The sequence below is a fragment of the Rousettus aegyptiacus genome, unplaced genomic scaffold, assembly GCF_014176215.1.
Source record: "Rousettus aegyptiacus isolate mRouAeg1 unplaced genomic scaffold, mRouAeg1.p scaffold_m13_p_1, whole genome shotgun sequence".
NCBI classification, from domain to species: Eukaryota; Metazoa; Chordata; class Mammalia; order Chiroptera; family Pteropodidae; genus Rousettus; species Rousettus aegyptiacus.
In genome coordinates this window covers 95,597,672-95,624,125 of record NW_023416284.1, presented here as the reverse complement: position 1 = coordinate 95,624,125, position 26,454 = coordinate 95,597,672, and the positions used below count along the sequence as shown (strand labels likewise).

Sequence of the window (26,454 nt, the reverse complement as noted above, 5' to 3'; positions counted from 1 at the left end):
TTGAGTATTCATTTCAAGTATAATAATAAGTATTCATTTCAAGTAGTTAGGAAAAAATAGAGTAATTGCAAAGAAGTAGAAGGAAGAAAAAATAAAAAGGAGCAAAATTTACTGAAGTAGGAAATAATCAGTAAAACCAGAAGTTTTTCTTTGATAACAGTAATAAAGTAGGGCTGATCAAAAAGATATAAATAAAAATATTTGGAATAAAAATAAATACTGTGAACATTTTTGTAAGCTAGTATATTTGAAAACTTAAAATGAAAATTTTCCTAAAAGGAATAAGAATATCTAAGATAATTTTGAAGAAAAAAGGAGAAGGGAAAGGAGAAGTGTTCACTTTATCAGATTTTAAGATAACCATAAAATTAAAGTAATTAAAACAGCATGGTATAGGCACAAAGCTAGGCAAATCAGTGAAACAGTACAGGTCTTAAAAAAAGATGTAACTATATATGAAGCATTTATATGTGACTAAGTAACATGAATTAGTGGGACAAAGGATGGACCTTTCATTAAATGATACTGAGGAAATTGGATAACTTATGAATAAAAGGAAAGTGAATTCCTATTTTACAGAGTACCAGAAAAAAATTCTAAATAAATTAAAGAACCAAATGTGAAAAGGAAAATTTGAGAATTTTTAGAAGAAAATATAGGAAAATAACTTTGTGAATTCAGAGTAGGAAAGAATTTATAAATAAGAACGGAAAAGCACAAATTGTAAAGGAAAATATTAAATATTTCAACTCAGTACATTAACCAACAAAAAAAATAGCAAATCAGTTAGAAAGACAATAGAAAAATAGACCAAAGATAAAGATAGACAGTTTACAGAAAAGAGGTAGAGAATCATAACCAGAGGGAAAAAAGAGAAAAATAAGTTCAACTTTATCTCATAAAAAAAAAAAATCTAAAGCCACATTGAGATATCATGTCACAATCATCTGTCTGATAGTACCAAATGTTGTTGGGGAGGAATGATGATGAGTCGAGAGTATAAGTTTTTACAACCACTCTGGTGAATAATTTGACAATATCCAGGGAAGTTGATGTTAACTCTTAGCAGTAAGTGTAATTCCACTTCCATATATAAATCTTATGTATTCCTTGAAAAAACTCTTACCCATTTTCACAAGAAAACACCTTTGTTTGTAATTACAAAGAAAACAATGGTAACAATCTAAATGTCCTTAGCAGGGGACTAGATTTGAAAATGCATATTTATACATTGAAATATTTTATATACTTTACATGAATTCAGTCAACAGATGAATTAGATTTATCTGTCTATTGAATGTTCCTTTATCCTAGTTTAATGTTTGTGGTAAATGTTAATATTGTTCACCAAACATTTCCTTTCTTCTCCTGGGCATACAGCAGAATTGCACTTTCCCACCTCTTTAAAGTTAGGTAAGGTCCTGTGACTTGCCTTATTTAGTCAACCAAATGTGAGCAAAGCTATGTGTGTTACTTTGGGGGTAAGAGTTTTAAGAGTCAGTACCCAGCTCACAAAGCCTCTGTCACCCAGATCCCTGAGTGGTTACAATGAGCAGAGCCACTTTGCTGATTGTCATTGAATACATACATAGAGTGAGCAAAGAATAAATGTGTGCTATGTTATGTACCTGGGGGAGTGGGGATTGTCTGTTACTGCAGCCTGTTACCTACAGTATTATTTTATGTCTCAGCTCAATTTACTGTGCATCTCATACCACTTCCTTAACTTCTATCTTCCAAATCACAGACTACCTCCTCTTTTTATGAGACAGAGGTATCATGACTTAGCCTCTAAATATAGTCCTTCATCTGCCTCTTTTCAAAGTCACAAGGAGCTTCTCTCTAAACCCCTTTTCTGTTAGGAAACTGTCTTTACAGGTTATTTTATCAGTGTTTTTGCTTTTTTGCTCTGCAGTTAAGCTTCATAGTCAGGGGATTCATTACCAGAAAATCCATCCTCTGTTACTCTTTTTTTAATCTGTGGATGGCTGTCCTCATCTGTAGAGAGCAAAGCAATTAGTGTAGGTCTATGAGATGAGGGCTCAAGTACAGGCATGCCCAACTTTGGAAAATAAATGCATTGCATAAAAGATATATTTAAGATTATTTACTCCACATCATTATAAAGTTAGAAATGTTTTGGCATGGTGGTAGTACTGCTCACCCTCTCTCTTTTCAGAGAGTATTGAACTGAAAAGTACAGTATATATCTAATGAGATATAGCCTTTTTTCAATCTATTTTTAAATTATATAAAGAAAGCTGTAAATCTTGAACATAAGGGATTAGGGTTAATTGTTGATTTGGGTTAAATAACTTAAATGTATAAAGAAAATCCCAGCACAAGTAAATGCACAGAAAAGGTCCCAGGGGACTTAAAAGGCCCTCACCTTTTATCATTCTTTCCTTAGTGTTTAGAGACTACATCATTTCTGGACAGCTATCATTTTGTGGAAGCCCTTCATTTTTATAAATGAACATGCTCAATACGGATTTGAAGTATAAAAAGAGATTCAGAATCAAAACAGAGCTGGTGTTTCAAAATACAGCAGCTTATGAACAAAGAAAAGACCATGTGTTGAAATGCACAGAATAATAAACAAGCAATAAACGGAAATGAATCAGGGCTGAAGGAAACTGTATATTCTGAAAAGAGATTGGTATTATGTCCTGGATCACTTTCCTGCTTTATGAATTCTAAAATACGGGAAAATATATACATATTCTTTCTTTAAACGAATTTATTATATTTATTACATGTAATATGTACAGTTTAGAGAATATTAATAAAACTAGCGCCTATGTACCCACCACCTAGCTTAAAAACAGAATAAGACCAGTACTTTTGAAGCCTCTCCAAAATTGTATCTCCTACTTTCCAGACAAATTATCCTGAATTTTGTATCATAATTCCCTAGATTTCCTTTTTAGTTTTATATTTATATTTCTAGTTTTGCCATTTTAAAACATTATATAAATGAACTCCTACTGTTTTTGTCTTGCTTTTTTCGCTTAGCATTGTCTTTTGATTCATTTATTTGTATATAGCTGTGATTCATTAATATTAATTACTGTGTAGTTTTCCATGTAGTAATATTTCTCAAATGTATCCATTCTGTATTTTATGGGGTATCATGTTTCTTTATAATGAAATTATTTAGGGTTAATTGCTACATGTGGTTTGGTTTATTCCAACCTTAGGTTCGACTTTTTTTTTTTTTTAAAGCTATTTGTCATGGAAAATGTGTTCATATCTTGATATAATCAAGGTGCTCTAATTTCCCTTTTATCGTTCATTTGAGATAGAAATTAATTAGTGTTTTTCATAGCACACTGTTGGGCTACTCTTACCTTGTGCCAAATCTTATGTTGGATTCACAGTTCCCATGGAGAATGTTGCAACAATTGCCGATTGTGCCAGTGTGATTGAAGGAGTCAGTCGGAGCCGAAATGCCTTGCTGAATGGGGACACCAAAAATTATGATTGGGATTCTGGCTATACATGTCATCAGCTAGGAAGTGGTGCGATTGTTGTTCAGCTGGCACAGCCGTACATGATCGGGTCAATACGGTAAGAAGATTTCTTTTCATTCTTTACTTTTAAAGTGGAGGACACATGTGCAAATTGTGTTTCATTCAGTACAGTGACGATTCCGAAGACTCTCTTTTGTTTTTTGCTCTAAATATCGAGAAGGGGAGGGATAGGGGTGAGACAAAGAGCTACAAGGTACTTGTTTGGATTCTCTAGTGGGGAGGTACACCAAAATTAGATTTGTGGAGAGACTAGATTAGAGGCCTCTTTTTAGATATGGCTTACCTCCTTCTCAAGTCTCAGTTTGTATTGGTTAAGGACTTATAGGATAATGTCAAGACAGGCTATATAGAATCAAAAATCATTTTCAACTTTAATAAATGACTTTACATAGGAATCAAACAATTCTGAATGTGAGGCCTGCTTCTAAAAAATCTTAATCTTTGTGTCTGGTTTTTAGTTGTCATTTTATTTTAAGAAGAGAACTTTAATCAAATATTGCTTGATTTATAGGACCATATAATTTTAAAATGTGAGACTGGTGATACCCCCAGAGCAGGGGTCCCCAGCCCCTGGGGCTGTGGACCGGTAGTGGTCAGTGGCCTGTTAGAAACTTAGACTGCACAGCAGGAGGTGAGTGGCAGGAGAGGGAGCGAAGCTTCATCAGTGTTTGCAGCCGCTCCCCAGCACTAGCATCACCACCTCAGCTCCACCTCAGATCACCAGGTGCCATTAGATTCTCATAGGAGCACCAGTCTCTGGTGCCAAAAAGATTGGGGACCGCTGACCTGGAGGATGTACTTTTAGTTCAAGGGAGCCATATGGGTCTTGAATAAGCTGCTTTTTTTTTTTCTTTTTTAGTGTTTTAAGAAAGTCTCTGAAAGATTAATTATATTTGTATTTATATTTTACATTAGCTATTTTATATTATATCTTAGCCTTCTGGGGCACATGACCGCCTTCTACCATCATGCTCTACCACATTTGCTTTGTTGTTTCCTGTTCTCTAAGTTTTAAAGTCAGTATGTATAAAGAGAGAAATAGCACACAAAAAAATAAGATAGTAAGATTCTAATAGGCAAATGTTTATTGACATTTAGGCTAATAACCATTGAAGTTATTGTTGCTTACCAGTTCTTGGGGGTACCCTGACAAGTGGTGGTGGATTTCTTGGAGAATTCAGTCTGTGATTTCTTCATTTAAATTGTCAATCCCATTTCATAAAGGACTGCATACAGACTGAACACCATAAACAACAAATCATGGATAGAGAAGCCCTGAATTTATACTGCAGACAAGACAATTCACTTTGTGCTTCAGAAAGGGGAAGAGAAAAGCCAAAGTCAGTCTGAATAGCTACTAGTACAAATAAACTTCCATCATATAGCAAACAACACCCCCTCCTTCCTTTTTCTCAGCTGCATGCATTAACTAAAGTATTCATAAGCCATCTATTTTATAAGCCATTCTAGAATTTTTGTCATAGATGCTATGAAACTTATCTGAATATGTCTCATTACACTCTATCCCTCTTCACTTTAAAAATCTAGGAAACAGTTGTCCTTCTCTTGTCAGTGGCACTCCTATAGTCTCCACAATTTCTTGAAGATTACCAATCGTGTCTGTGAGATTACATCTGCAATTTCTTTCAGCAGGCTTGTGGTGTAACTCATCTGAGCCAGGAGACTTGAAATCATTTAAATTGACTAGATACTTTCTTTCTTTCACTTCACCTATTTGGGGCTTCAATTTTCTCTTTATTATGTTTGTTCTGCCATTTGTAATTTGAATACCAGTTTCTTGCCAGTGAAGATGAAAGCAAACTGACAGCTTAGTAGCTCTGCCTACTCTCTTTTAATGTTCCCTGTATTCTCTCTGCTTACTTAGTACCTCACGCCCCTCAACCTAAAAATGTTCCTTGTACATTTCAAACCAATATGTCAGAAATGGAATTCCATTAACCTCCCCTTCTGTTCAAGGTGCTTCACACTGTGATTCCCCCTCTTTTTCAGTGGCACCATCCATCTATCTATCACCTGAGCTAAAAACATGTGAATCTTTCTAAATTTCTTCCTCATCTACCCCACTCAACGAGTCAGCCATAAAGTGCTGTCAATACTACTAGCTCCTACATGTCTTACGGATCCTTCCTCTGTTCCCCATCCTCACTGCCATCATCATAGTTACACCTTTGTAGTTTCTCTTACCAACCTGGTCTTCCACACTTTTCATCTAACCCTTCCTTTCCCTCCTGCAGCCATCTCCCATAGTGTTACCACAAGTTTGAGTCCATCATGCCCCTTCCTAAGAGAATTCATGGCTACTATTTGCCTTTAGAAAAAAGTTCAGATGAAGGCACTTAAGAATGATCTGACTTGCTTCTGTCTGTACAGCCTGTCTCCTGCTTCTCCACCCACTCTACGCATGCTCTGCCTACCCAGCTACTCGTAGTTCTGCACGTGTGTCACCCCTCTCTTATCCCCATGTTGTCAGCTCTTTGAACATACTGTTCTCGTTGCTCATGTCTCTCACTACCTTCTTACCACCCACCTTTTTACCTGGCTCTTATTCTCTCTTCAAGACTCTACTCTTTTGGGAATGCTTCTTTAACCTTCCATTTTCTCCTGGGCTGATTTAGACATTCTTGTTTAATGATATCATACATTCCGCGAGCATTTGTCGTATTTGTATTGTAACTGTTTACTTGCTGCCTCCTCCCAGCTTCACCTGATAATAAAGCCTGTAGCAACTCAGAATAAGCATCCCTTGACAGATTAAATGTGCAGATGAGGTAGTCTGTCAAGATAGAAGGGTAAGTTATCATGGGTATAGTAGGTGTCAAGATAGAAGGGTAAATTATCATGAGTATAGTAGGAAATGTGGAATTTTAGACCCATCAGAGACCTCATGAGGTCTTTGCCAAGGTGACAACTCAGAGACAAATGGGCTCCTATGTGACAAGGCCGCCTTGGCCTCTGTCTCTATTCAGAGAATCAGAGATGTTGAATCTGACTCCAGAAAAAGGTGTCATCAGGGCTTTAGGCAAGAGAGAACAGTGTCCATTTGGCTTTCTTTAAATGTGGAATGAAAATGATTCCCCCAAATAATTTTTCTTTTCCTTACTCAGAAGAGGGATGATGAGCATAGCGCAACCAAAGACAGAAATGTGTGTTTCAGCACATTATGAAACCTTCAACTTTCTTAAGCTCAGCTATCGTTTCTGCAGCGAGAAAATCCATGCAATTGAAGCCCTGTGTAACTGGCTGAGCGCTCAGAGAGACACGTATCTGTGAAATTCACATTATGTTGTCAGGAACTGCATTTGCCTCTTCTGTGACATTATTAAGAAGAAAGGGAGAAGGATTTCTTGACCACTGCTGCCTGTAGATGATGCTGGATATCTTGGCAGGCCATGGTTAGCAGCAGCTGAGGTGCCAGATAGATGTTTATTGATAGGAAAGTAGATCAGTGGCACCTCATTATGGGGATGGATAATTGACCGAAGATAGGTTGATTAATCAGTCAGTGACATTTGACCTACAGCTTCTATTGCTTGTGATGGCCGACTCACTTTCCTAGTCACTGTACCCAAAGAAGCCCCGTGATTTTGTGTCAACGCCTGGAGAGAGAGCATTGCAGAGCCCAGTGACTAGCGCTCCCCGCCCCAAATGGTGGCCTGGCACTCTCGGAGACTCTTGGTGCGCTGGCTTTAAAACTCCCATTTCTTGTGGATGGCATCTACAAGGGCAAAGGTCTCAAACACCAGTTATCTCAACCACTGCATTCTTTATTCCTAAGAGAAGACATGATTATTTTATGGGTAAAAATTCCCTTTGTTTGTCTGTTTTCATCCCCAGAAACCATTTCTTCCTTTCCTGCGAGTTAACCCTGTAGCTGAGTAGGCACCGAGCCTTCTTCAATGCTTGCACCTAACCACAGTCAGCAGGAACCTAATCTTGCTAGTATTCTAGTACCAGTTCCCTTGTGGTATCCTGGAGAAAATGACCTTGAAACATGATCTCTGACCATCTCCACCTCCCCCTATTTTTTTTTTTCATTCAACATTTTTTGAGCCTTTTACTGTGTGCCAGGCAATGTTTTAAGCACTGGGGATACAGCATTGAATAAAGAAAACAGTCATCAAATATTATTGGTGCTGTCATGGAACTGACATTCTTGTGGGGGAGGTAAACAGTAAACAAACACTATTTGTAATATGTCAGCTCTTTCGAAGTGCTATGAGGCAATCAGGAGGGAGGACTAGGGGATGGAGACAGTGCAATTTTAGATTTAGAAGAGCATTTGGGGACCTGAGAGATGAGCATCACAGACAGAGTGCCAGGGCCCTGAGAGGGGAGCAAGTCTGGCATGCTGCAGAAACAGCAAGGAGGCCATTGTGGCTGGAGAGTAAGAGGCAAGTCCTGGAAGGTAACCTGGAGAGGTGACGGCCCTGAGGTTTCCTTGCTGTTTCTTTGTTTAGTCACCAGCTCCCAAAACCATCCCACAGACTGGCACAACCCCCATCCCAGCGTTTCATTAAAACAATTAGAAGAGAGTTTTCTTTGCTGAGCGGCAGGGCTGGGGAGGCCATCATGCATTTATTTGGAGGCACCTTCCTTGCCCTTATCCAAGGGGAAAAGAAACAGCAGGAGGCATCCTCGACCTTACAGTGTAACAGGAAACTTTCTCCCCATTGTTTGTGTTTGTCTTTCCTAAGAGCTGGAGCAGGCAGTATAACTGGGAAATGAAGGAGTTTGTCTTTGTTGTTGCTAGGTTTACCGACACAGCAGAAGATACTCATTTTATTTGAGAGAAAAAGAGAAATTGCCTGGACTGTGCCTGAAAAGTGGATAACTGAGTAATAATTATATCATTTTCATGCCATTTAAAAAACATTAAAATTTAAATAACAGGAAATCTTCAGAGGCCTGACCACATAAAAAGGCCAGGGTAGAGTCATATTAACTAACCAAATCTACCTAATGTCTTAGTTTATAGTCCCTCTGTCACCTTAGTTTAAGACTTATTGTCTTCGACTTGCTAATCATGATATTCTTTTAAGTGTTTTCAGGTTAATATGAGAAATCACATACACTGTGCATTTAAGTATGCCCATACCTAGTCTTTTTCAACTAATAAATAATATCACTTTGTTGAAACCCTAATTATAAGATAGTCAATTAAATTAACAATTTTAACATTAGCTTGAGAATGATGCTTTTGTAATTGATGTGTGCAATACTATAAGTAAAATGCCCATAATGCTTTAGCAAACCTAATTGTAAGTAAGTAGGCCGTCCAAAGATGAAACAGTGCAGAGAGGTACAGCTAATAAACCCATAGTCGCCCTAGGTATTGTGAAGACTAAGGAGTTAACGACACAAAAATATTTTGAGTTCCTCAGCTGGAAAATGTTAGATGCATATAATATGTTAGGACAAAATGGATTTAGCCCAAAGTGTGTTCTTGATGGTTATTCATAATTTCTTTAGTTTGTGGGAGTTCTTTTTGTAGTAAGAAAAGCCAGTTCTACTATTTATAAACGTTAATCTGACACAGAATGTTTGAACCACAAATCAGTATTTTTGCAGTTATTAAACGTAAAATGAAGTGATAGTAAGTTGATCCTTTAAAAAAAAAATTAGATTTGCCACTGTGGTCCTTATTCATTCCAGCGTGTTTTTCTTTCTCTGTGAGCTATCAAGCGCATGCCTGGTTCAGCTACCCTTTCACTATTGTGTGGCTACAACCAACTCTAGGTGATCTATTCACCTTGTAAATTACTAAGACCCCTCTTTGACTGCTATTGTTCCTTCTTCTCACTGCTTACCACCCTGCAAACCATTGCTCATCCACTTCCCACCCAAAGGCTAGGTACAGAAAAGAAAAAGGAGAGGAATCAAATACCATTCCATTCTATTTCCTATTTAATAGCTCCAGATGAAGGCTTAGTCAATAAGGGTGGGAGAGGAATCAAAACTAATGACCCAAATGATGTTTTGTAATTATTTAAGTGTTTTCCACATCTGTGAGGTCCTCAATCTCATAGGACCACAGATAATCTCCAGTTAAAGATAGTGATTTTGTAGGATTGAAATGGACTTGGGTCTTTGCCATGATTTCCAAGTGCCTAGTACAGTACTCTGTGCCGTGAGTACTCAATAAACACTCATTGACTGAACTGACAACACAGTATGTTAGTGCAGCTAAAGGGAGTTCTATATATCAACTAAATTTGGCATCATATTTGCTCAGTGTGTCTGATCTAAGTGTATGTGAGGAAACTGCTAAAGATTTGGCATCTCCAACAAATGACTGAGATTAAGCTCTGGAATTAGGCACTGACATTAGCACAGGTAGGGATGTTTGCCTCACACATTCCATGCCACTTCCATTTCATTCTGTCTGAGTGCTGCACAGGCAAGCAATACATTTATTTACATTAAGACAGCCTCTTTTGCAACCTAGAAAGCTAGAAATTCCCTTTTTATAGTCTAAAGAATTCAACAAACATCAAAATATATGACTACTGTGGCTTGAATTAAGATTGCCTATAATTCTAGTCAAAATTGGAAAGATATTTTACAAAATTTGCTTCATCTCAGTCATGCAGAGTGTCGTCTGTCACAGCCTTGAACCAAGGAATTCTTCCTTGTCTTGCAGATCCATGATTTATTTACCAAGTGTTGTTTCTCTCTCAGCCTGTCTGCATCACAGTAAAGTGTTCTCTTATCACCCTCAGACCACAAAACTCTGGTTCCTAAAAAAATTGTTGAATAAAAAATTATATCTGTGGTTCCCAGTAGACGCTGGAGTCTGAACTGTGTGAATGCTTAGGGGACCAGAAATCCTGGAGCCTAGAAACAGATAGCAGAGTTTGGGAGCATGGTAAATATGCGTCTGCCAGTTTCATCCTAGAGGTATTTCAAGACCAGAAAGTATTGCTATGGCAACTAAATTGCATGTTAAAAATACAGGAGGGGCACTAGAATTCAGATGTTCTTTAGAAAAGCAGGAAAGGTTAAATGCCAAAGAAAAGTTGTGTGAGAGTGTGTGTGTGTGTGTGTGTGTGTGTGTGTGTTTGATTTACCTCACATGTCAACCATTTATCACTCTTGGGTGATTAGAGCACTTGACAACTAGTTATCATAAAATATAGCTGGATACATGAAAAGAAAAATCCTTTTGGTTTCCAAAGATGAACCCATCAAGAAGACGTTTTTACAGAGTCTATCAGCCCCATTTGACCCATATTTCATGTACAAATGTACGTTTAGTAATTATACACAGAATTGTTATTTAAGACCCCTCTCAAAAAAATACTCATTTCACCAATAGTGCTTTAAACAGTCATTTTCAAAACCAGAATCATTCACCTTGGAAGATCAAATGAATAGAAAAGCACCAGCCTACTCCTTCTGTGCTTTTATTTTGGCAGGTGTTTCACACATTGCTACCCTGGGACTGACCATGCACGGTCACACAAATGTGTTCTCATGAGAGCTGAAAGAAGCATAGCCCTTCCAGCAATTTGAACGAAATTTCTACAAATTTATCACATTGCTTGGAAATACCTTTTGGGTATGAAGTGAATAAAGCTAATCTGAAAACTGATGAAGGGTCACAGTCATTTACGGTTAATCCTTGAATTAATCCAAAGCAGTAATCTACCTGTGAAAACCTTCAATTCCTCAGATATCCTTAAATCAGAGGTTTTTCCCCCCAGGAGCCCAATTTTGTCACTCTGTTAAAGATGCTTTTGGTATACCTTGGTAGCACCTGATGTCAGCGTATCTCTCTATTTCTCTCTCCCTTTTTTAGACTTAACCCTTTGCAAACTGGTAATCACAGGAACACTTGACCAAAATATCCTTGTATCTTTAGTTAAGGACAAGCAGAAGTGCTGAGATTAAGAAGAAACTCTTGCACCTCCCCTTCTTACCTCTTATATCTCCATCCACCTCTATTCTGCATCCTTCTTCTAGGAAAAACAATTATGATGGCAGGCTTTTTGGGGCCCCTCAGAGACTCCTTTCAGCAACTTTCTTGGATACTCAGGGGCTTAGGTCCAGCTGAGGAATCATCTTTTTTCTGCTGTGTTGCCTCTCAACAATGTATCAGATTCAATATAAGGGGTATTGGTTACTAGATAACTGCAGAGTATGCTTTTACTTCTCCGTGGATTTTCTTTCCTTTCACCCCTAAGGCTTAACAGTTAGGATCCTCTTCCTTCCTTTTACCTTATGATGTCTGAAACCATGTCCCTCGATGATTATGATATTACCAGTCTGGCTACATCACATTATCCTTTGATTGTAACCAAATATCAATCAAGACTATTTAGATTTTCTGTACAGTTTAATGTTTTGAAATGGCTAATGGTTATTTTAGTTGCCACCATCTTAAAGTAGCTCTGGAGCTTTAGCTGCTTCACTGTCTTTGTGTAAAAGATAAAGAAACCAGGTTCCAGCCAAGATAGGGGAGTAGAATGTTATGTCAACTGTAGTTGAAAATTTGATAAATAAATAAATAGATGCAAGATGAAAAGACCAACGTTTAATTGAATTCCTTCTCTTTCTCTCCACCATGAAAATGGCAATGCAACTGTTGCTAAAACTGTCTTGGAGGTTTCCAGTTTGTTCCAAGGTCCTCATAGCCTCCTGTGGGCTTAAAAGGAAAATTAGAGAAGGCATCACACCCTTGTTTTCTAAGGTATAAACTTTTGTTAAATGTTATGGCTCCAGGATTTCTGGTCCCTAAGCATTCACACGGCTCAGACTCCAGCGTCTACTAGGAACCACAGATGTAATTTTTTATTCAACAGTTTTTTGGGGAACCAGAAGTCTAAGTTCTGAGAGTGATGAGAAGACTACTGCAATGCAGAAGGCTGAGAGAGAAACAACACTTAGTAAATAAATCATGGATCTGCAAGACAAGGAAGAATTCCTTGTTCAGTGCTGTGACAGATGATACTCAGCATGACTGAAATTAAGCAAATTTTGTAAAATATCTTCCCAATTTTGCCTCGAGTTGATCTCTCCCATACTCACTCTGTTTCATTGGCACAAGACTGTGTATTGGGTTGATTTTTCCTTATGCAGAATAAGTTTTAGGTGTTGAAGAAAGTACAGAGCAGGCCTCTACCTTGCTCTGGTTGAAGCTTTTCATGCATAACCACCTCGGGAACAGATAGTCTTCTGTGTCCTATGCCGTTTGCATTAGTTTTGGGTCAAAAATTCTACTACTAGCAATAAAGTATCCATTCGCTTCTTTCTTGATGTCACTTTCCTTGGTATACACTTACCTCAAGAACCTTGTGGGAATGGATTGTTGTGGTCAAGGATAATCTTGTTCCAAAGTCCCTTAGGCATATACCATTTAATTGTCCCCTGATGTCTAATGCAAACCTTTGTCAATCCTTTTCTTGCTATCTAACCTTCTGCATCCATTTCTTCCCTAAAGTTAAAAAAATAATAAAGTATCTATAGTCAAGTACTGTCTTTATTAGAAGGTTCACAGTAGCCCTATTATAAACAGCTAAAGCATTATCTATAGAGGATTCTTTGAAAATTGGCAGTAACCAGATAAATAATATTTTGATCATAATAACCTTCTTGGTAGAATAGGTAAATGGCTTTGCCACTCTAGTGAGATTTTAGCTGTATGTGTTAGACTCAGGGGAAAAAAGTAGAGATTAGTTGGAACTATTTGAGGGAAACATGTTAAATAAAGTCATCCACTTAAAATTGGTTTCCTTAGAGATTCCAAATGAGTAGTTCTGATAAAACACCAAGCACTATAAGGCTTTTATTGTTCTGTGGTCAGACTGCCTTGGTCAGCTATCTTGTAAGCTGCTTTTTATAATCACAATAGACAGAGCTGAAGAGATAGCAAGGGGATAGATCCATACAAATCCATTTTCTCCCGGGGACCAATAAACAACTCGACACTGCCTTATCTAATTGGTATGGTTTAGTTTGTGGTGTCATTTTCCTCTATAACTGATATATTGTTATTTTACTACTGTCATGTTAACTGCCTTATCAATGACTACATCACTTTTGTGTGTGGATTGTTTATTGACTTTAAAGGGCTCTGTAAGTTTTTCACCCTACCCGACTAGTTTTATGCCCCGTAGTCGGGATCTGGACGATGGTGCTCAGTGACTGTTTTCAGTTCGTGTGGCTTCCGTTTGAGAATGCAACTTCTGGGCACTTTATCAGTTCAGGGAATAGGGAATCATTTCCAGGTTTTCATTTTTAGTTGGAGCTTTTGTTTTTTTGGTCCCATTTCTCTTCTTGTTCTTTTAGTCTTAGGAGAAATACCAGAAATTTGTGGTGAAAGGCAAGCCAAGAATTGTCACTACAGTCGATGGGATTAGGACTATAGCAGAATCTAAAAATTCCATGTGGAATTTGCTACATGAAAATCTACTGAAACACTTTCCACAGAAGAGATTTTAGACATTTCTAGGCTAAGCTCAGCCTTAAACTATACCTTTATTTTATACATTGGTGCCATAACTCTTTACTGCTCAGTGAGAACAACTTTAGTTTTCTGTCTATTTTTGACATTGGTAAACTTTTCCCATAAAGAGCCAGGTAGTAATTTTATACTTTGTATGCTAGTGGGCGTGTCTGTGTTTCAATAAAACTTGACTTACATAAAAGAGGCAGTTATGAACAACAGTTTACCGCTGCTTAATCTGTTTAGCTCCTTTCCTCACTAACAGCTCTGGTCCAGGTAGGTGAAAGCGAAGAATTAGGGAAGTCCATTTGCCTTTCATGATTTCTAAAAGTGTAAATAATGATACTTATATGCCAATTATTAAAAGATAAATATTAATATCAGCATTTAGTTTAGGGGACAAGATAAACAGCACAACCCAGTGGTTTTTCCTGCAGTGTTTTGTGGGGGCCGAGCCTTGGTGGCTGCCACAAGGGTGTATTAAGAGGAAGTCCAGCAGATGAAGCATAGGTCCCAAATCTGACCTTAGTAGAGAAGTTCTGTTTTTATCTGTTATGGAAATTGAGGTTTCTATGACATTGTTTATAAAGGGGTTCTGCTACTAAAGAATATTTTTGGAAATTTTAGTTTATAGTTTGTTTGCAATAATTATATTACCTTTTCATGATGAATACTTTATAAGAGGTACCAAAGACCTTATCATGTATTACAGTTATCCTGTGGTACTCTCAGAGGATTGTTTCCAGTACCCACTGAGAATACCAAAATCTATGGGTGCTTACATCCCTTATATAAGATGGTGTAGAACAGTACATACAGTTAGCTTTCCACATTCATGATTCCCAACACCGGATCGAAAATATGCACTGTTTTTGATCTATGCTTGGATAAACTCATGGATGTGAAACCTGCAGATATGGAGGGTCAGCTATATTTTGTAATTAAAAGAAAAAAATGATTTTAAAAAAAGGAATCAACAAATCACCTATATTAAAATCTATCTTCTTCTCATCCCCTATCCACCATTCCCCATTTAACAGATTATAAATCTGAGAAGGTAAGGTTGCAGTATAGAGGCAGAGTTGGGACTCTGGTCTCCCGTTGGATGCACTGCTACTAGTTATACCATATTGCCCTGGAATGTCTTTGTGTCTATTAGAGGCTGAAAGAGAGTCAGTGGAGCCCTTCATGGTTAAGGGGCTAAGGAGATAACTTGATCCATAATGTCACAGAAGCCATACTATTTTCTTCTTCCTGGCTCATTTGCTTTCTTCCTTTGAGCTGCTGGGAGCTCCCAAGCTCTTGAATGTGTCCCAAGTTATTAGGGAACAAACTGCCTACAGCTGGAACAGTTCCAGCACCCACTTCCTAGAGGTTACTCCAAGATGTCTCCCATTCCCCAACACCTAAACATTGATTTAACTCTCTGAAGAATGTTAGTTACAAGAGTCCCATATGTGACTCAGGCTGCCTTAGCCAGGCCCCTTCTGTCCCTCAGCATGAATCTCAATGTTGATTCTTAAGGATTTAATGTCAAGAGTGGGAAGATCCTGAGAAATCTGTGATCTTCCTACCTTAGACATGATTCCTCCCTGGCTTGTGAGGATTCTTAATCTTTTCAGTCTGTATCTTTCTGAATGTGAGTCACAGCAGTAATGTAGTGGCATGTATGTGTGTGTGCGCATGTGCAGACATGCACGCACCATGGGTCTCTGCAAGGTACAAGGACTGTGTTCTCAAGATGCCTATGTGGGTCCTATTAGACAAAATAAGAAGTAGCAAGGGGTCCAGCAGATAGGGTTCTGGGGCACAGGAAAGATAAATGTTTGTTCTTGATGAGGAAGAATAAGCTAGATGAACAAAAGAAACAGTTTAATTCGCAGAGTACAATGTTCTAATGAAGCCACATGCTGTGCTTGAATCAAAGTGGCAAGGGCCAGCCAGCAGCAAGGCCTTAGACAGATATGGGTGATTTATTCATCTCTGCTTCCTTCACTCAGATTTTCTTCTTTCAGCCATCCAATATTCATCACTGGAAAGCCCAGTTTCTGTACAGGAGTTTACCCTGGTAGCTTGCCTAGAATACATTTTGAAGGATTAGTGTACCTAGCATAGAGAGACTGGCCCTTGTGCCCAGTATACTCTAGTGAATATTCATGTCGGCACCTGGGAAGGTTATTTCTAAAAAGGCAGCTCGTGCAGAATACATTCTAAAGAAGGAGTGTTTTTCTCTTGTCTCCTGATCCTTCAACCAAACAACTGTGGAAGGGAGAGGAAGCCCCTTTGCAATTTCGGTGAGTATTTATGAGACAGAAACTGTACCCTCACATCTTCAGTAGTGGGGAGAACCACAACCCCTCCCCACTCTGAGCCTTTGCCTGGGGCCTCCTACTCTGGGGAAAATAGTATATATAGATGATTCCAGAAAAAAAAATGACAACTATCCATTTAGCCTTTGGTCCTGTAACCCACACCAGTTTAATTTAATTACAGCTGTTTAGCAGTTAGAAAAGTTAGTTATTAATGTTCAGCTGAAAATGTTTGAATTAAAACTTATGATCCCCGCTTTGAAGACCTGGATCAAGAAAACTGTACTGAGTGGCCAGTGATCAAAAGTATTCCGTTGAAAAACATAATTAGCCATTTTTCCCTCTAGTCATTACCAAAAATTACATTAAATTTTGCTTTTTTTCTTGCTTCTTAACATTCTTCAAAAGATTTATCACAGTTACTTTTTAAAGTGATTATCTTTTGTTTATAAGTACTTACAGTTAGGATTCTCACTTTTTCATATTGGTGGAGAAGATGTTACTATTATTATTCGGATTAATCTTCTGTTTATTTTAATGGTACATCATGTACCACATGGAGAATTATGATTTGTGAGACATCTCAGATTTTAAATAGAATAATCTACTTATACTGAGTGTTTATATTGTATAGCACTTGCAACTTTTATAGTTTTATTTTTCTGTTTTAGAGGGTAGTTGTTTTCATGTGAAAGCCTTTGCAGAAGAATTCCATGAAGGAAATTCATTAAAGAAGGGAGTTAAAGGGAGGAAATTTAGACCAAGTAAGTATGAGAGAAAGAGAGAATGCACAGGCAAGCATTTCATTGTATGGGTCCTAATAGAGTAAATATGAGATTTGAGAATGTGACAGAAGTAAGGCAATAACTAAGTAGAGCAAGGATTAGAGGAGAAATGAGCAACAGCTAGCCCAGGTGGTACAGCTGAAGGGAGATGAGGGCCTGAATTGGATGGGCAAGTGTTTTAAAATCATTTTCAGCAAGAGCCCAGGACTTTGTAGATTGTGTCCTATGGAGAAAAGAATATGATTCAAAGCTGGAGCAAAGGTTGAAACCCAGATCTGATTTGGGTGAAAAGGTCAGACTGATAAGAAAGAGAGAGAGAGATGTAGGAAAATAGTACTGGCTGTGTTAAGAGAGACCAGAGAAGAGATTTGGTGAGGACAAAAATAAAGAGATGACATGACTGAATTGGAAGTTTTGCCTTGTAGTTCATCCCCGCTGGAATATTCTCTTGCCTGTAATATTCAGCAGTGAGTCTTCCCACCTTGTTTTGCCTTTTCATTCTCTCCCTTTATCACCAGGTTAAGAGAATACAAAGATCTGCCTATAGCTAAATCGTGAGTTCTCCTACAGACACAGATTCCTATGGAAACTTAACCCAAAGGAATAGAAAGGAGCTGTTGAGCTTATTAAATTTCTCTTTAGCTCTGCTTCTTGATACTTTGTAGGCTCTGTGCGTGTGGGCACATATTAGCATGTGATCAGGGGCGGTCAGAAGAATAAGCTCAAGAGATGAAAGAGCAGTCAGAAATTATCTCTTAAGTGAGTGGTGTGGGGGTGGATGACTGGGGGTTGTTTTGAGATAGAAACATATTCAGTCTATAGAGCGTTAAAAGACACTATACTGGGATGAGTTACCTAGGTTTTGTGAGAAGGGCGATTTATCTGTAATGTCCTCTCCACTTTCCATCAGCCTCTCCTGTCCTTCTCCCTATGTCTCCTTCAGTTCAACTCAGTAGGGCTTATGATGTGTTGGGGACCACGGGGAATGTGAAGAACATAGCCATGCATAATTCCTGCACTCTAGAAGCATGGTCAGGGTGGTTCCTTCTGACTGGACTTGGTTCTGAAAGCTGAAGGGAATGGACATTGAATAATGTTTTCCAGGGAACCAAAAGCCAGGTGATACTTTACTCCCCTCCGTGTTGGATAAAGGCTTACACTGTGGCCATTGTAGTCCATAGGAGTCACATAAATGTAAATAAAGATCCAAAGAGTAATATCCCTAACACTCAGCTAGTAGATTTGTGAGCTCTGAGCTCTTTAACATTTATGGCCCTTCTTCTCATCCTCCTGATAATTTCATACATTTGGGGACAGGGAACAGAAAAACTCACATAAATGCATATTGCCTACAACTGTTAACAGAAGAAACTGATTCGGGCCTTTTTAAATTACAACATTAATAGCCTTCCCAGCAAATGAAACTGAAAGTGAGCTGGACTTGATACCTAGGGAGCTGAGCCCTGTGGTCCGGGCAGGACCTCTCCATTTTTACCTCTTGCATATCCTTTTCCAATCCTGCTGGTAAGCCAAATCGGGCCAATCTCACTGATTGTGTATCTCCATCATGATGAGGAAGCTGCTGAGATCAAGGAAGATGGCCTTGCTGTGGAGAGGGAAATTGATGATGCCAAATTTAAACACAGGGAACGATCTGTAAAAGCTACATAACTGCTTAGTTTGTCACTGCTGAAAAGGTCTGTAACATAATGAGACTTCACCTTTTAAAATATAACAAGACCGTTTGAAATGGTTCCCAACATGTTTGATGCCAACATCTTGCTTAAGAAAGGGGCTACATTGGAAAGAGTCACCTTGAAAAACAGAAGAAAACCACTATTCTTCTTAAGGGTCATTTGGCCTGGACAAAATGTTCTCATAGATCCACACGAAAGCATAAAATAAAAGAATTTTCATCAAATTTGACTGTGTAGTTTGAAATCTAGATCATAAGCCCAGGCCAAAACTTATTTTTTAGTGAAGGATTTGACAAGTGATTGAATAATCTGTAAAAGATTGCTTGGGCAGTGTTTAGTCCCTGTAACAAAATTAACCAAGTAATTTAGAAAAATAGATTTGCATTGAAAGCAGTAAATGTGCTCATTATAAATTGATTTTTTTCCCCCTAAATGTGATAATGTATGCATAAACATTTTGAAACCAGTGAGGTCTGTGTGAATGTGAGGTGAGATTATGATTAGTTGTTCACTGTTTAGTCCACATTCAGTATTTATTGAATATTGCAGCTGTAGCCATACTATTTGGTAGTACGCTGTTACCTTTTATGTTATCACTTAAAACTTGAAATTAAAACCTTAAACCCACCGAGGCATGAAGTGATGGTCTCAATTAGCTATTTAAAGTTGATAGTTTTGTATTGTCTCAAACTTTTGAAAAGTTTTGTCCTATCTAGCCATCCATATAGCTGAATCCTACAGTAGACATATTCTCCATCAGCATTTCTCTACTTCATATAATTTACTTGGATTATACTGTATTGAATATAAGATTTGATGGACAGAAAGCCCTTCATTTCCTCTTTTTTCAGTAAGCCAGCTACACTGTGGAGGCCAAGTGTGTATATACTTTTCCGTCTTCTCACTTTTTGTCATCCTGGGGCTTTAGTGACTAAATATAGAAGCTACATATGCCAGACAGCCAAGAGTTTGCACTTGTCTTTTCCTTAACCATTCTTAAAAGCATAGTATTTACCAGTGCCAGTATTCTTCCCTCTCTTAGAGAAATCATTATCTATGTCCAAGATAGGAGAGATTAAATTATATCAGCATGTAGGCCCTCTGATGTCTTCTGACTAACGTCATTTCCCAGAGTCCTAGTCCATCTGGCAAACAGCCTGTATTTCCCTCCTCCTACTGTTGGAAGAAGGCTAGTGTTCTCTTTTGCCCTGAAAGGTTGTGGCCCATTTAGAGGCAGGGTCTCCATAGTGACAGATCCTTGAGAGTTCTCATGTCTGGAATATGCAGGGCAGCCATCTGGTCCACCTCACACACTTTTGATAAAGTCTTGTTACTTGGTTTCAGTCTCCTGCTGAGAATCTCATTTTGGGCTTGCAATCCTCCAGCAGCTATTCTCAGCTTGACCTTACTTCCCACCTGAGGAGGAAGCTACATAATCGAATCCTGTGACAGTGACCAATGAGGGTCCATTTTTGGGAAAATCTCAGTTTCTCACCAGTAAAGTTGTTCCTCTAAAACTGTATCAATTTCTTCTAGCAGCTGTTATGGGCTCCCTCTGCCTCTAAATAGCAGAGATTAGAAAACAGCCCCTAATATGTTTGTCTTTCCATCCCTCATTCAATAGAGTGAGAACTGGACTCTTCTGAATAAATTGAAAACACTGAAACTTCCTTTTGTGGCCACAGCTTCTTACCTTTCTCCCTTGCCTTCTTGTCTGTTGCATCTGTTCTTTTGCTGCATGACCTCCAGGTGCTCTCTATTCTGAAAGTCAGTCTGTGTTCCTCTGAGCCCACTAACTTCCTCAGCAGCCTAGAACCAGTAAATCCTCTTGCTGGCCCTTCATTTGTCACTGTCCATTCTGCTTTCTTCTCTTATGCTCTCTCAGTGCTACTGCTGAAGAGAGTTGTAAACTATGCTTTGCAAGGGCCCCTCCCTGCAGCTCAGCTGGCCCCACAAAACCTATTCCAAAGCCCATTTTGCCTTTCCCTCCCACACTGCAGTCCTCCCACTCTCAAGTCTACAAAGAACCTCCTTTCATACTTAAATAAAAAGATCACCATCCACATATATACAATGGAATATAACTCAGCCATAAGAACAGATGAAATACTGCCAATTGCGACAACATGGCTGGACCTCGAGATAATCATGCTAAGTGAAATAAGCCAGACAGAAAAAGCTGAAAATCACATGATAGCACTTATATGTAGGATATAAACCTCAAAGCAACAAACAGAGACTAGTGGGATGGGAGATTAGTAGGGAGGTAGACAGGGTAAAGGGGGTCAAATATAAGGTTTAGGGGGAGGGTGAAGTGGGTAAAGGGGATCAAATATATATGGTAGCTGAAGGAAACTGGACTTTGGACGATAAACACAATAGAATATACAGATGTCAAATGATAATGTACACCTGAATATTTTATAATAGTATTGACCAATGTTACCCCAATAAACTTAATTAAAAAAAAAAAAAAAACACCATCCGGAATGAACTTCCGCACCATCCCTTTTCTTCCCTTTACTATCTCTTTTGTCCTGTAGTCATTGAAGCATCCTCATCATTCTCATCATTTGCACATCGACTCTTCGTTAAGTGCCTTTTCTGTCTCATGCACTCTGCTGGGAGCTTATCTTAGGCCCTTTGGGTCCCAAGCAGCAGAAACCAGGTAAAGGTGGCTTAAGCCATAAATGATGACTTTATTATAGTGACTGGGAGATTTCTCATGGAACACTAGAACAGAAACTCTGGCGGCCCTCATTGGGACTAAAATCAGATATTGGAATCCTGCCAGGAGCCCAGACAACCCTCCCTGGGCCACACCATCTGTCTTCTTTGCTTCTCACTACAGATGATTTCCTTTGCTGCTTTTGTGCCTCTAATGAAAGAGAATCACCCCAGAATGCCTGCATTTTCATCATCTCATTTTAAATGAACAGGGCCAGTTAAGCCAGAATCTCACATAATTCTAAATTTTTTAGAAGAAATCTGATTGGGCCACCATGGGTTGTGTTTCTTCCTAGAATGCAGTCTACAAAACAAGCTCAGGATACCATCCCCTCACCACACACACACACACACACACACACACACACACACACACCATGTTTACCTCAAGGTTGGGCCAGAAGCATTCTCAAAGAGAAGATTTAGTATGTAGTGGACAAAGATGCCAAAAAACAACAACCTTTATTACATATGCTGTTGCAGAGAATCATAAAGCGCTGGAACTCAAAGAGCCCTTAGAAACCATCAAATCTAGTCCTTTAATTTCACAAGGGACAAAACTGAAGTAAACATAAGTTAAGCCTAATGTCATATGGTCAGTACTCAGTAAATATTTGAATTGTTGAATTGTTTATTTCCAAGAATTTAATTTCTGAAGATCTTTAACGAAGAGAGATTAGAAATGGATTTGGTGAACACTTTTCTTATATTATTAATATCCTAGCAGTTAATCTTCTCTTATTTATCTCTTTTCACCCAAATGAGAAAAGTAAAATAGCAGCAGTTGTGGCCTCAGGCCCTTCCAGTACTGTCTCCCACAGAAGACAGTTAGAAACTGGCAAAACAGACACTTGCTCCTGATCTAGAAGACACACCAATTCAGTGGAGAAGCTGTTGATCTCAACTGTTAAACCTTAGCCATTGTGCACAGTCTGGCACAGAATTAATCCCCTAAGAAAGGGATGGAAAAAAAATGCCATTCAGCACAACGTAGTTTGTCATCGCATGCATAATGCAGACTCTCCAATTAGAATGCTACAATTTGGAAACTTTCTTCACAGACTGATGAGAGAGCAATTATTTTAAAGAAGGGAAAGCTCAGTCCACTGGGTTTGCCTCAAGTCACTTATGACTCAAGCCGCGAAGAAAAGTTTTGAAAACATATTCGCTATTGAATTTTGTATCAAAACACCAGCAAGGAGAGCAATTAGTTGCTGTAAACTGAACCCCAGTAATCAATGGTATGCAGCCAGCCAGAGCATTTATGGAAGATGTAGGCAAAAATCACGTTAATCAATTTTAAAAAGCCCAGCATTTTACTGCTTTTAAGGGAAACTCCACAATGAGAATAAGGGAAGATGGAGAAGACATTGCATATCACCAGGCATTTCATGCAGTGCTCATTAGGTAGAGGGGTTTTGTGGCAACAGCTAAACACAGACCAGATCTACATCAGTAGATCTTGTCCAGCGGCTTCCTTTGTTCAGCTCCTTTTGAAAATGGCTTTTAATGCAGGGGTGGAGGCATGTAGATGTGGGGCCTGTGGTTAAGGAGCCCGTCTAGGTTAAAGCGGTAGGAGTGCGGGAATGCGTCTGTCCCGGGGTGAGCTCACTGGGAAACGTTCTTCAGCAGATTACAAGTCGGAAATATCTGTGTTGTTGCAGGGAGAAAGACTGTCTGAACAGACTTTGCTGGCAGGGAAAGAAGTGAAGGGAGTTGGTGGGCTTTGCAGTTGTACCTTATTAGAACAAAATTCCTCTCCATGGAAAAAATAAATAGAGCCAATTTTCCCTTTACTGTCCATAAACTGTGCTTGCTTTTTTTCAGTTGAATCAACAAAGGGTTTTTCATTCCTGGCTAAGCCATAATTCCAAGTAAATACGCATCCTGGCACATGAATTAGAATATCTCTTAAAAACTCCAAAGTGTAGGTGAGTCTGAGCCCTGGGCACAGATCCATCAGTGTCCCTTTCCCACTCAGGGGTCACCATGACCCCACATTTTCAGCTCCCAGGGGCTCTTAATAGAGGAATAGAGAAGAGATGTCTCAACCAGTATGTGCATTTGGCCGCTGTTCAGAAAAAAGACTTTAGGCCAGGAGAAATTACTGAGGTAAAGATCGATAGACTAGGCTAATAAAAATTAATATCTTCAGCATGCAAACTATGATAGGCAGCAGATTAATAGTCTTAAAATATAGAGGGCATCTTGTAAGTCATTAACAAAAGGATAAATATAAGTAGAAAATGAATAAAATGTTCAAGTTCAATAAAAGTAAAAAGCTGCAAATTAAAGTACACATTGAGATATATTTTGTCTTTCAAATTGACAGTAGTTTTAAAGATAATACATGATACTGGTGGTGACACATAGAAATGGGATTTGTTCTACACTGCTGGTAGTGTGAGGATAAATTGGTATAGACTTTTATTTGGGAGAAAGGGGTAAGATGCACAGCTATTTTCTAATACATATCAAGGCCTCATGTGCCCTGCTCCAGGAGTTTCACTTACAGAAACTTTCAAAGGCAGTAATCATAGATTTAGCTTATAAGAACATTCATCACAGAGTTTTCATAACAGTGCAATGTTATCAATTGCCTAAGTTCCCAATAATAAGAAACTGATTAAATAAATTATGGGGCATCCATACAGTGAAATTCTATGAAGCCAGTACATATGAAGAGGAAGAATATTTGAGGATACAAAAAAGTACTCATAATAGATCATACAGCAAAACAAGCAAGTTACAAATAATTTGCACTATGTGTATGTATTTACAGAATTACTAGAATTACAGGTAATGCATAATTTTAACATAATTTGCCTCAAAACAAATTAGAGGAACTATAGAATAAGCTGGTACGGGGCACAATACATATAACTTTAAAAATTCTTTAAATATGATGGCACTCCAAGAATCTCTTCTAGAACATTTACAATACTCATAATTGGTCTTCCTTTTTTTTTCTCCATAGCTCATATCCTCGAGGCAGTCTTTTCCCGTTAAATATTTTGAGATCTGGTTAGATTCTATCCCAAAAGGGACTGATTATTTTCATTTGGATACGCTGGTAGGAACACTAACTCATTATTTTCCAGAAGGAGAGGGATTATGATAAACCTCGCTCTCCATAAATAAATTAAATAATCCATTAGGGAAATAACTGCAACATTGTCTCCAAAAAAACCTGTTATCAGACCTGTTAAGTAAAGAAAATGATTAATTAATTTGAAATATTTTTCTGGTTTTAATCTACTTCGGCCGGGTTATGAATGATTTCAGCCCAAAACATATATGAAACTTACACTATGAACAGAGCGCATGTTTGGAGTAGAATTTTTTTTAAAAGAAAAGTATCAATGGTCTTTTTTTAAAAGGCTTGCAATTATCTTGAGAACCATACAAACATAGAAACAAAAAATACACTTTTAAAAGTTACTCAACATAAATATAAATTAGTGTGGGCTAACTGCAGAAAAGTGCTGAAAGGCTAAAATAATATTTGAGGAAATGACTAATGAGGAAATGATTCAGCTTCTTATCAGGCAAACTGGTATAATCTAGGAGTAGAATTATTGGACACTTAAAAACAATAGGGTAGAATCCTATCTGATTCACTGAGAGTACTCCAAGAGGTTAAATACTCAGGTGAATTAAAGAGAATCAATAGGTGTAATCCGTTTATGCTTTCCAAACCTTTTAATATTTTTCTCTACTTTAAAGATGAATTTCAAAATATTAGGTATTGTGTATTTAGTCATCGAGAGCAAAAAATTTATAATTGAAAACAAGAAACAAAGGGAAAAGGGAACACGGTGTCATTTCTAGTCCTCAATAATAGCTTTATAGGTAACACTAAACTGAACCGCATACAAAGGATTTTTATTTATTATAATTGTAAGATTAAGGGTAAATAATATGAATTACTTTTGTAGAGTGGTAGGTTACACAATTGTAAATTATGACCCAGCCATATACAGTGGAAGAAAAGAAAACATTTGACAGAGGAGTTACAGAAGTAGACTTTGGTCAGGACACCAGGTTGGAAGCCAGTATCGACCATCACTGCTGTTTGAGTTTAGACAAGTTACTTAACAGCTTTAAACCTCACTTTCACCATCTGTAATTTGATGAGAAGAATAATGTTTGCTAAAAAGATTTTTGGAAGGATTTGATCAGCTAAATTATATAGAGCAGTTAACATAGGGTGTGGTACACAGTAAACATTAAAGGATTATTGATTGTTACGATAATCATTATCATTACCATTGTTATTGTTACAAATAATGTATTTGCTCAACAAACATTCATTGAGTGTAGACTCTGTGTGAGACACAAAGCCAAGTACCGGGTGTAGAAAACCAGTAAGACATATAGGTACTGCCTTCTAGGAGCTCACTGTCTTTCTAGTTGGTGGAAGAAGCAAATGTGCATGAGCAACTGTAAAACAATAAGATACAGATCTTGTATAGGAAGGGCTTATGAGGCTGAAATAATAAATAGTGACCTCTCATACTGTATACTGTCAGAAGCAGAATGCTGTAGTCTGATCCTGTATTACAGTTTTTAGATTGTTTTTTAATTCTGCTTTTTTTAATTGAAAAATAGCACACATATAGTACACAGATCTTTTATGTATAGTAACTACCACTCAGATCAAAACTAGCACATTTCCACCATCCTAGAAGGTTCCCTTATATCCTTTCCCAGTCATTGCCTCCCTCAGAGGTAACCACTATTCTGATTCTGATTCTTGTCAGATAAATTGTCTCTTTTGAGTTTTATGTAAATAGAATAATATTGTCAATGCTTAGGTTCTTATCTGGGCTAAAAAGGGGCGGGGGGAGATAAGAATAACAGGTGCAAGATAATCAATTTCTAAATAACAGAAAGTTTTGCTAATGAATATGTCTGTCTATATCTCCAAACCAGATA

The 26,454-nt window shown here is 38.1% G+C and overlaps 1 protein-coding gene across 2 annotated transcripts in view; it reads left to right on the top strand.

Moving 5' to 3' along the window:
- BTBD9 (BTB domain containing 9) overlaps window positions 1–26,454 on the top strand; it is a 363,080-nt gene that overhangs the window by 259,886 nt on the left and 76,740 nt on the right. For both annotated transcript variants that reach the window (XM_036217549.1, XM_036217550.1), the window contains exon 8: window positions 3,381–3,570. In XM_036217549.1, the coding sequence (XP_036073442.1) occupies window positions 3,381–3,570 (190 nt within the window). The remainder of the gene's footprint in view (window positions 1–3,380; window positions 3,571–26,454) is intronic.